This window comes from Lutjanus erythropterus, chromosome 2 (assembly GCF_056507025.1).
Source record: "Lutjanus erythropterus isolate fLutEry1 chromosome 2, fLutEry1.hap2, whole genome shotgun sequence".
In the NCBI taxonomy this organism is placed as follows: Eukaryota; Metazoa; Chordata; class Actinopteri; order Lutjaniformes; family Lutjanidae; genus Lutjanus; species Lutjanus erythropterus.
The window spans coordinates 24,472,938-24,484,379 of NC_139318.1; the positions used below are offsets into that span (position 1 = coordinate 24,472,938).

Genomic DNA, 11,442 nt, shown 5'->3' on the forward strand with positions numbered 1-11,442 from the left:
GATTCACATTTGTAGGTGCAAACTATTTTTCTTTGTTTGTTTGTTTGTTCATTTTTTCTAAGGAAGAAGAAATAATCCCACTACACTGCAGGATGGAAAAATGGCAGAAACCATGTAGGGCAAACAAGGTCTCATTTATAGACCCAGAAACCTTCAAGCTTTTCCATAAGATGATTTCTTCCATATCTGGTGACCTTTGCTCAGACGGGATGCCTCACTAATAAAGATCTCACACCCACAACAGAGTCAGCTCAAAAGCTACTGACACTGGACTTTGTCCTTCCCGTTTATGAGGAGATCTTGGGTGTATAATGTCGTTGACGGAGGTGTACGATTAAAGTATGTGTTGTATTTGTACTAAACAGTACTGTACATAACATAAGGGGAAGGAACAACAACCTTTAACTGCCGGACATCAAAGGTAAGAGCTTTTGACATGCGATCTCCACAATGAAATGGATGTCTTTTATGATTTGTGTCAATGATCTGTAGTGAAGGGTTTCCATGTGTTTGAGTTTCATTTAAGACAAATCAAACAAAATCCACATCATCTATATCCGTTACAGTGAGAACAAATCTGACTAGAACAAGTAGAAGATTTATTTATCATAAAATGTTCTTAACCATTCACACTATATTTGTGTTTGAAATATGTTTTAATCTATTCAAACAGAGCATTTACACAATTACATTTGGAATGGTTTAATCTACATTTTTGGTATAAGACAGTCACCAAACTGGTCTTTAAAATGTGCAGATTCCTAAAATATTCTATAAAGCACCATAATGACATTCTTATCAGGTAGATCAGAGTGCTGTGTTGCTATAAATAGAATCAGGTAATGATTAACAAAGACCCGTAAATTAATTTAGAAGGTTTTGTTTCAAGAAAGATCCTGGACATTATGTAACTTTGAATAAAGACTGATGGTATAAGAAGCACACCTAGATAAATGGACATGATTAATTTTTTTATTAATTTATTTCACATGCAGGTGGCTGAGTCAGCTCATACCACACATTACTAATTTATGGTGTATGTCATTCATATCACATATGATATTACAGGTGTGTTAGGTCGGCCCTGACGATGTTCAGGAACAACAGTCCCTTTGGCAATGACACCGGCAGCTACGCAGATTCGATCCAGTCCAAGTATGTATTTCACAGTTGTATGTGGTTTTCATACTTATGTTCAATGTTGTAAATAGCTTGTATCTGTTGTGACAGTGGTTACTCCACCATGGATGACGTGTCATCGCAGGTATCAAATCTGTCGAGGCCTAGTGCGAAGTCAATTTACTGTAAGTCAACACTGCTATACTTGACATAATCAGCTGGTACACCTGCAGTTTAATCTTATAAATAATACAGTGCTATGGTTTATGTTTTAACAGTGCAAAGAAAGGAGTATGCAGTATCAATGAACAAGATGTTGAGCAAATTTCAGTACAGAGTCGAGGTATCATACGTAACATCATCCATACAAATATGACCCATTCTGAATGATGCCTTGTTTAATGTTGTGCTTTAATGCCTCTCCGCTGCAGCACTTGTTCACTTGTGACCTGGATGGGAGGGACTTGAGAACCATCGCTGACTGTGTGGAGAGGTTGAAGCTGCTGGACGGGATGGGTCGAGTGTGGGGCCAGAGCATGCTGCTGGAGGTGCGCGGCTCCAAACTGCTGCTCACAGACATTGAAACCAAGGTAAGCACCATATCAGACCTACTGACAGGTGACGAATACAAATCTGATGGGAGAAGTCTTCCAGGATGACGATGACCTCACCGACTGAATAGATGAATATGAAAGTACATGTGAGCGATATGTTATAGCCTTCACACTCACAACTCAGCTGATCACCTGAGACATTTTGGAGCAACACTTTGCACTGCAGACTGGTTTAGGTCTTTATCAGAGGTGTGAACTTGAGTTACGTGACTTGGACTGCAGTCACAAAAATTCTGACTTTAGGCTTGACTTGACAGAATCAAAAAAAGAATGGGACTGTAAAACCAATGACATCATTTGGACTTGATCCTTTTGAATTGAAAATACTTGACATCTTGAGCGCAGAGACTTACTTTTGACTTGCAAATCAATGACCCGGTCTCACCACCGGGTCTTTCCTAACAGGTCAAGACTACTTCTGTTCTTCTGGTATACCTCAAGGTTTGGTTCCAGGCCCCATTCTGTTCTGTCTTTACTTCCTACCATTAATTTTATCTTCAAAGGTGGCATATGTGTCCACCTCTATGCAGACGATATGACACTCTATATCTGAAATTGATTATACATTTTTTTAGGACACATCAACAGTAGTGGACCCAAGGATTTTAGCATTATTCACCCAAGGAAGGCCCTTCCATGTTTGATAGTCTTAGAATTTGTCCCATGGTCAATTGGATTGTATTTACATATTTTAGGTTTTTAGAGTTTTTAGGTCCCTGGCAGAAATGCAGTTTACATGATTGTTGACAGGGCTCAGATCATCAAGTTAAGCAGAGATATAACAGCAAATACCCCAAATTAAATGACAAAATATCTTGTTTGTAACGGGGAACAACACATAGAAGTTTAATTATCGTGGTTTGGGTTAAAATTATTACTCAGTGAAGGTGTAAGGACTTTTGTCATCATGGTTAAAATAATACCCACATGGTTAAGGTTAGGGAATAGACTTAGTTTTGGTAAAGAGAAACCACTGACTTGTGATTAAAAAACAGGAAACAAACAGTGGTCTCATGTGATGAAGTCACTAACGTCACTCCTATGTTCACAATGGACATAATTCCTACAGCCACTAGAGGTCCTTTGTCACATGAATAAAAACACATGCCATTTGGGGGGATTTGCTGAAATAACTGATTTTGAGTATTACCCACACACTGAAACAATCTACCAATAGATTTGAGAATGTGCTCTTTGTTTATCATTTTTTTCTCGCACGACTTTTTGTGTTTGTTTTTATAAACGTTATTTTTGTTATTAAATAAGGGATTTTTTAAAAATCTAATCTAAATCTAATAGAGTTCATAGATTTCTCAGATCCGGTGCAAGGGGCACTGAAGCTGTTTTAGAGGTTCATGTTGGACAAACCCTATAAATATATAGTATAATTTATTTAATTAATAATGCTGTAATCTTACACCAATCTTGCACTGTATTGTATTTTTTAATTTGAGTTTCATGTCTGTAGATTGGGAGTGCCTTGATACAAGAAATTCGTTGCATTTATTTCTGCGATTACCTCACGGATAAACTTGAACTTGAGGATCCTTCATGATGATTTTTTTCTTTAATTTGTCACTTGTGTGTTTGTGCAAAGGTCTATGATGTGGTTAACGTGTATAAAAACCTGTTGTGTTTTCTCAGGTGGAGCTGGAGTCCATGGCTCTCAGTGACATCGTGGAGCTGAAGGCTGTGTTGGACTCTGGAGCGTTTAAATCGCTGCTCATAGTGTCAGTCCGGTCTATGGTCCAGCCCAGGAGAACACCCACCACCACTGTCTTCATGTTTCAGTGTGACGACGTCAGGGTGAGGACAAACCCGATTGACATGGCTGTTATCATAACTGCTGTTTGAAAGAAACAAGTGAGTAAATATTTGTTTTGTCTTTTACAGGCTGACTATATACAAAAGAATCTCTCACAAGCACTTTCAAGCAGGAAAGAAGATTCAAGCATCAGGTAAGAATTTAAAGTCGTGAGAATAGCCGATACTTTATTATATATCTATTATTTAAATATGTTTTTCATCAAAATGCCTTTCACACTTGCTTAAGTAGCAATGCAGGACCTATAGCTGGACATCAGGGAATGAGAAATATTCATAATGCTGCAAAACCTCCTGAGCCTAAAGAGCAGAAGCCTGCAGCTGACCCAGTCCACCTGTGGACGGCTCCTGACTATGGTGAGTCTGTGAAATTAGATATACAACTGCTGCAAAGACTATCAGTGATGGAGTCCAAATCAGTACAAACCCTCAGTTTCCTTTCTACATGTAGGCCTGGAGGAGGATACCATCTCCGAGCCTGAGCTGTTTGTACCCGAGGAAATGGAGGAGGAACCATCACTGCAACGTTTCTCCATCGAGGAAGAACCCGTGTCTCCTCCACGGCTGTACACAGAGCTGGACAGGAATGTAGTGAGTGTCCTTTTGTATTCAGACACAGGACATGTGAAAGTTATATTTAATGCATCAAGAACCTGTGACAGATTTGTTTTCTTTTAAACAAGATGCCCACATGGAAAGGATATAGATCAATTTTATTAAATGTTTATATCTTTCATCTCAAACATGTTAGTTATACAACAGTTAAACCTACAGTCAATAATACTAGATATGTGTAATATCTGACTTGTATGACTTGGGCAAACATTAGTGGCACCGAAATCTTGCAAGTACTATATAAAAACCTTAAACGACATATAAATTTTCACTAATATGAGACATACAAAAAAAAAAAAGGTACAGTATTTCTATGGGACTGAAACAATATAACAATATTTATTTGTATAACTGATACAATGGTAAATATTATCTGAGAACTAAACATGGGATGTCCTCAGTACCTCATCTGGTAGAGCATGTGGACTATCTGTTAGGACTGAGTCCTCAGCAAAGGGTTTGTGGGTTTGCCTCCTCCAAATAACTACAAACATTATACAAAACATATATGGATAACATCATTTGCCATGAACTTAGAAACAATATACTTCTATATTTACTTGATTCATACTTAATTCTTTAAATTATGTTGTATGAGAAAAATGCATGAAAGTGACCAGTTTCATGTGTTAATCATAGTATGAGTCATAGATGAGTCATAAACAAATTACCTTTGGAGGTAATTGGAAATTCTTGAGTTTTAAAAAATGTCTTTTCCATATGGGTGGTGACATTTAAGAGAAGAAGAACGTGTAAATGATTTTCTTATTCTCCTTTCTCAACAGGATATCTTGAATCACATTGTCAATGACATAGAAATCTTCATGGGACAAATAGCTGCAGTAGTGGCTAAAAATGGAAAGAAAAAGAAGAAAAAGAAGAAGGGAAAAGGTAATTGAAGGCTTATATACATATATGTGTGTACAGTATAAATGTAAATTTCACTAGTTGTGACGGCTTCGTTATGTTTTTATTTTATTTTATTTTTTTCAGTGATGGAAGGCATGCCTCCTGTACCAGAGTTTGAAGTGTGTCTCCATAAGATTAAATGCGGTTTCAACCTTCTGGTACGTGTCCTTAATTACATTCACACATTATCATCATGGTCGGTGTTGTTCCTGTTACCTCTGTAGTGTACAGTGTGTGTAACAGTATTATGTATTATTCATTGTTGTGTTTTCATGTTGACAGGGGGAGCTGAATGGAAAGATTAATAATCCCAGTGTTCCTGTATTCATTCACTCCTTCTTCTCCACATTATCATTCGTAAGTAACTCAATCTCTTCAATTTAAATAATTTCTGATAGTTATTTTTAGTAACCTGTACAGTGGACATTATACAGATTTGTACTCTGTTAAAAATGTATTTAAAATTTATTATTATTCTCACATGCTGTATTATAGATCTTTGTATAATATGAAGAGTTTTGTCTGTCAGTTCTGTTTTCTATGATTAATTCAGCCCATTTATTTTCTGCATGCTTTTTATAGTGAATAGTTTTTGTTAACAGGGTGAGTTATGTTTTTTCCTCACCAGGTGGTATCTCATGGCCCTGATGATCTGCCACCGACCATTGTGGCTCCATTGCTGACGCCTCTTGCCATCCGTCTGATGAGTGAGGAGGCGTCCACAGAGGAAGACCAGCTGTGGCAGTCTCTGGGAGACCCCTGGAACATCCCCAGGTGGGACACTGGACACTGTCCTGTTATCAGCATGAGACTAGAATGTAACTGTTATCCACTACACCTCAAGAAGTGCAGTCAAAGAAAACTTTTATATCCATTTGCAGTAAGTTATATTTGGTGGTACAGCTTGGCCCTTCCACGTGCATACAAGGATAGCTTGAGGCAGGGAGAGCAGCAGCAAAGACCCCCTGTAGGGTACAGAACAGAGAAAGCATCAGGACAACAGGAAAGACACTGGTCATGTCAGACAGAGGTGGAGGAGGTGGGCTGCACAGGAAGCAGCAAAGGTAAGCAAGCTAAAGCAGCTTGAATAAGGCGCCCTTTATGAGATTAGCCAATTGAACGCTTAGAAGAGAATCAGCTGCTGCAGCTGGGATTGTGAGCCAGTGGACTCAGACTGTCTGAGGGCAGGGCCAAAAAAAAATTTTAAAAAAAGGCACCAGCTTTTGTTTTGTCTGTTTTTTTAAAACTACTACACCTCTGTAAAAAAAAAAAAAAAAAAAAATTAAAACGGAACGATTAACTACAGTATTTAACCATTTAGAGGCATGTAGAGGCAAGCTATTTTTTAATATAGGGCTAATTTCTTTATCTCCCCTGTGGCTTAAATAGCTGTGCCAGACACAAAAAGGAAAACTTTCCATTATTTAAAAAATATATATATATCACACATCTGACAAAAGTTAAATAAAACAAATATAAATTTGTGTAACATATCTTCTTTCATCTCCCATTAATTATCTCAAACCCCTAGGATTTATCATGTGACCCTTTAAAGGGGAATCGCTGGGCTCGACTCTCTAACTGGATATAAAGTAGTACAAAAACTTTAACAAAACCAGGTAGAATAGTAAAATGCTACTTCTGCTACTTCAGTTTTCTGTAGAATGAGTAATTTCACTTTTGCTACTAGTTTATTTTGCTGATGTTACTTAAAAATCTTTACCTAAGATTTTGAATGCTAGATTTTTACTTGTAATTGAGTACTCTTACAGTGTTGCATTGATACTTGTACTTGATCAGTGGATTTGAGTACTTCTTCAACCACTGGACTAATGCTTTTTGGTAAAATGTGTTAGATTGTTGTGTCCCATAAGAGTCAGGATCATAATCAATTACTATTTTGACAAAAATGACCAGCACTCAGTGGCCAGAAGATGATGAGGACATCCCAATATACACTCTGGAGTTCTCTGATGGCTGGCAGCCCCCTGAGGTGTCTGACACACCTATACCCAGTGAACCTGTGAGCAGACGGGACAGTCCGCGACCTGCACGTGCACCTGCTCCTGCACGTACATCTGCACCCATCCAGGTAAATCTTCGCATCACACATTCGCCACCTCAGATACACAGATGAAGAAGAAAAACACATAACAAGACCATGTACATTTGTCTGTGCAGACTTCAGACAAGTGGAGACCACCAGCTCCCTCACAAAAATCACGGTACACACATGAAGTAAATAAACTATAATTCAGCGTATTGTGAATGTTCTATAACTCAACAGTTTTTGATGCCCTTTGATGTGTTGTTCAGGTCAGGTGAGTCAAAACTGCGGGATATGCACGTTTTGTGTGACTTCATAGCAAGAAACCAAAGAGAGCTCACTGTCAGAAAAGGAGAAATGGTTCAGGTGAGTAACAGAGACATGAACACACTTCTTTTTTTTTTATTTTTATCTTTACTCCATTGTTTCAGCTAAGTTGTTTCAGCACAACTTCTTTGCTTTGTCCACCCACAGCTGCTGGACATGTCAAAGCAGTGGTGGAAAGTGAGGAACAGCAGAGGGGAGGAGGGATTTGTACCCAATAATGTCCTGGGGGATAATAATGATGAGCAACCCGTCGAGGTGGGTGTCACTAACACTGAAGGTCGATCAAACTCAGATTCAGTATAGAGTCAATGGATGACAGTGAAGAAAAGCAGTAATTTCACTGTCAGAAAAACAGGATTTTAGGCTCAGATTGCTTCTTTTCAACCACTGGAGGGAATGCAGTCACTGTTTTAATGTGTACTTCAGTAAATTCATCTCTTACTACTTAAACATTATACTTGTGTGTAATCACGTGTCACCTCTCAGTGATTTTGACCTTTTGGCTGACATTTACCTGAGAGGAAGTCACCGCGGTGGAAAAATGCAAATATGATCATAATGATTGCAAAATGCAAAGTGTAATTCACTTAATATGTTCAGAAGTTTTATTTAAACTGAATAATTTGCAAAACAAATGACAACTCTAAGGCTGATGGTAACACTGGTGTAATCAGTGTATCGAGGTTCCATTTACACAGTTAGGTAAAATCATAATGCTTTAATTAATCATTCTGTTTTCTCAGCAAATTCTTTCAGGTCCTCCTGTGCTGACAAAAAAGTCCAAGCCTGCAGAAGTGAAAGCCTGGCTCGAAGACAAGGGCTTTAGTAAAATGTAAGTACTTACAGTTATTAAATCTATCATTAAATTAATAAATCCAATGGAAGCTAGATTTGATTAATACATTTGTCTTGATAAAAAAAAAACTACTAACAACTATGGAGCCTCACTGCTGACCCAAAATATATTCTATTATATGTTAATGTGGACATTTATGAACAATCTAATATATATTAACTTAGATCAGCTTTTAATGGTGCATTTATGGCTATTTTTGACTGAATTGACTAATTAAAATAAGGTAGATGCTATTAGCATGTAGAGTGGAACAGCCAGTCTGGGTTTTTACACCTGCAAGGCAAAGACACACCACTTCTAACCTAACTGCAACTGAAAATAATATTATTATTCATATGTCAGCACTAACTATTAGTTTCACACAGGACTCAAACCCTAAAAATATTTTTTGCTGTTGTCATCACTGCCTTGAAACAAATGTTATACTTACTGATAGTATTAAGTATTCAAATCTTCCTAACTTTGCCCTTGAAGTTCAGTTTACTACCATGTCAGTAGAACTCAACTGAAAACAGTCAAAAGTCAAATCAAATTTCATCACAAATTACAATTTTTCATCAGAGAAGAGACCCCCCCCCCCCCCCCATGGCAGCCATGCAACAGAACAGAAAATCACATTAAATACAGAAGACGATACAGATACAAATACAGATGACAAAATTTCTGGTACAGAAAATTATAAAAAGTACTGTATGTAAATACTAATAATTGAGTTATATATTTATAGTTTTCTGTTGATCTAGAGGGAAACCCTGATTTTAAAAAATGATTATATCATAACCTTGATGATATCATAGTTAATTTGATGCCATCAGGGTTATTTTATCTTATCTTGGTATGGACTTGAGAATTAACCTTTGGACAGAAAGCCTGTATTACAAACTAAAAATGTAGGATTCATTGTTTTTGGAACTTCAAATGCAGGATTTATTTGCCTCTGCTGCTAATTTTGACCACTTCATTTATTGTTGTTCCAAATGAACTCGAGGGAAAGCTTCAAAAACCTGCACTCACAGTTTTACAGTTTCTCTTACTGTAATGAAACCCGATTAATGACAGATCCATATATCACTTGCAGCACCGTACGGTGTCTGGGCGGGCTGAGTGGCTCGATGCTCCTGGGGATGACCAGAGAGGAACTGAAGACGGTGTGTCCAGAGGAAGGGGGACGTGTCTTCTTCCAGTTACAAGCGGTCAAGTCTGCCATGGCTGTAAGTGACCGATCACAGTGCAGCTTCATTTGTCTCCACTGTCCGTCTGGAGATTTATCATTTCAGTGATGAGTGCTGGTGTAAACAGAGACACACCTCTGACTGTTTTGTGCTTCAACACTGCAGGCTGGCAGTTAAATGGGACCGACAATGCAGGAAGAGAACATCAAAGAGGAAGAGGAAGAAATTATCATGAACCAAAACAAGTCGCCAATGGTCAAATACTGTAAGCTTTCAGATGATATTAAACAATAACAAGTGAGATTAAGTTTACAGCTCTTAAACCTTTTGTCACATTCACAAGAAACATGCCAAATATTGTATCAAATAATATAATGATATGATCAAGTGTGAACTGAAGCAGACAATTGTAATGCAATGCTAATGTTATGTAATGCTATGTACTTAACAACATGTAATTATCTGAGTTATGCAACAACAAACGAGGTGAACTAAAAGCCTAATCAATGTGGTCATTATGTAACCTGTAAATAAAAGTTGAGTCTGACACACATACAAAGATTTAGTGAATAAACATGCTTTATTTCATTGTTCAGACATTACACATGAACCTTATCAGAAGCATCTGTTTAACACTGGCAATCCATTTCAGGCAATAATATGGCTACAGATCAATGGACATAAAAATTAGGCAAAATTTAAAAATATATATAAATCGAAAGGTGTCAGAAGAGTGACGAGACGGTGTAAAAACAAAGATACTTCAGGAAAAATATCAGCTGAACACAAAGATACTGAGTGTGAGCAATAGAATTGTAATTAATGCACTGTAAAGTTAATACACAGAAATTGATCAATCAAATCAAATCAAATTGAGTTAAACAATTTACTCTACTATAAATCCATGAATATAGTATAATGTAGTATATATTTGATAACATATGTTTTTCTGTTGCCATCCACATAATCACTGTGTTACTGCTCAGTGAATATTCAACAGTAGCTTTAAATGGTCTCAGCTCTTCTGTCTCTTGTGAATCACTTCTTATGTGCAGTAACTTACTGGGATTAATCGATTAGTTGATTGACAGAAACTGCAATAATTGCAATAATTTTAAAAATGACCAAAATTTACTGGTTCAAGCCTCTCAAATGTGAGAATTGGTTGCTTTTTTCTTTGTTATCTATGTTAGAAAAGTAAATATTTTTGGGTTTGGGACTGTTGACCTAACAAACTGAACAATCTGAATACATCAACACCTCTTTCACTACAGAGAATCGCTGTTTTCTGGTATTTTTCAGACCAGACAATTAATCAGTTAATCCAGAAAACTGCCAGTAGATTATTCAATAGTATGAATAATCTTTAGTTGTGGCCTTGCTGTTGATGAGAACACAGAGCAGCAACATAATAATTAACAGAGTAGTATTTGTGAGGTAGGGTGCGCTACTGTATATTGTGAGTGCACAGACAAGTGACTCTGTGGTGATAGTAAGAGACAACATGAAACAAAGAAGTGGACATACTGTAAATACAGTAAACAAGTTAAAATTAAAAAGGTTCAGGTCAGTCCAGACTAACTTTAATTCCTCATCAACACTTATTCTCATAATTACCTTACAAAATGTTACAAAGTAGTCAGTAAGATGGTTGTTTCAAACATTTAAACTAGAAAAGACCAACAGCACTGATTGAGGCTGCAATAATTAGACATGACTTTACTTTGTGCTTCAGTCTGTGGACTGATGCTATCAGACAGATAAGGACAAGGGTAGATCAATGCTTGAAATACATCTTTGTGACCAAAAAAAGCCAACTTTATTGATGCAATGTAAAAACTAGGGTTGTGTGTGTGTTTTACGTGTGTGATTTCTGATTTTAGAGAGAACTTTTGGCTGTAAAACAACAGGCATCTATTGCCTATCTATCATGGGTGCAGTACTACAATAATGAACTGA

At 37.1% G+C, this 11,442-nt stretch overlaps 1 protein-coding gene across 1 annotated transcript; it reads left to right on the top strand.

Moving 5' to 3' along the window:
• Positions 1–263: 263 nt before the first annotated feature.
• On the top strand, positions 264–11,139 carry eps8l3a (EPS8 signaling adaptor L3a). Its single transcript, XM_084733952.1, has 20 exons — positions 264–421; positions 1,069–1,155; positions 1,231–1,304; positions 1,398–1,462; positions 1,551–1,709; positions 3,378–3,539; positions 3,627–3,691; positions 3,790–3,914; positions 4,009–4,148; positions 4,958–5,063; positions 5,166–5,239; positions 5,364–5,438; positions 5,710–5,855; positions 6,999–7,173; positions 7,263–7,306; positions 7,398–7,494; positions 7,603–7,710; positions 8,199–8,287; positions 9,390–9,522; positions 9,649–11,139. The coding sequence occupies exons 2-20, from the start codon at positions 1,091–1,093 to the stop codon at positions 9,658–9,660; spliced, it is 1,914 nt and encodes a 637-aa protein (XP_084590078.1). The 5' UTR covers positions 264–421; positions 1,069–1,090; the 3' UTR covers positions 9,661–11,139.
• Positions 11,140–11,442: the final 303 nt, after the last annotated feature.

Excerpts from the sequence above, each read along its gene's own strand:
- eps8l3a (XM_084733952.1), top strand. The coding sequence starts at position 1,091 with ATGTTCAGGAACAACAGTCCCTTTGGCAATGACACCGGCAGCTACGCA. Across the intron at positions 3,540-3,626 it reads TTCAGTGTGACGACGTCAGG|GCTGACTATATACAAAAGAA; the intron begins GTGAGGACAAAC and ends TGTCTTTTACAG. Across the intron at positions 7,711-8,198 it reads ATGATGAGCAACCCGTCGAG|CAAATTCTTTCAGGTCCTCC; the intron begins GTGGGTGTCACT and ends CTGTTTTCTCAG.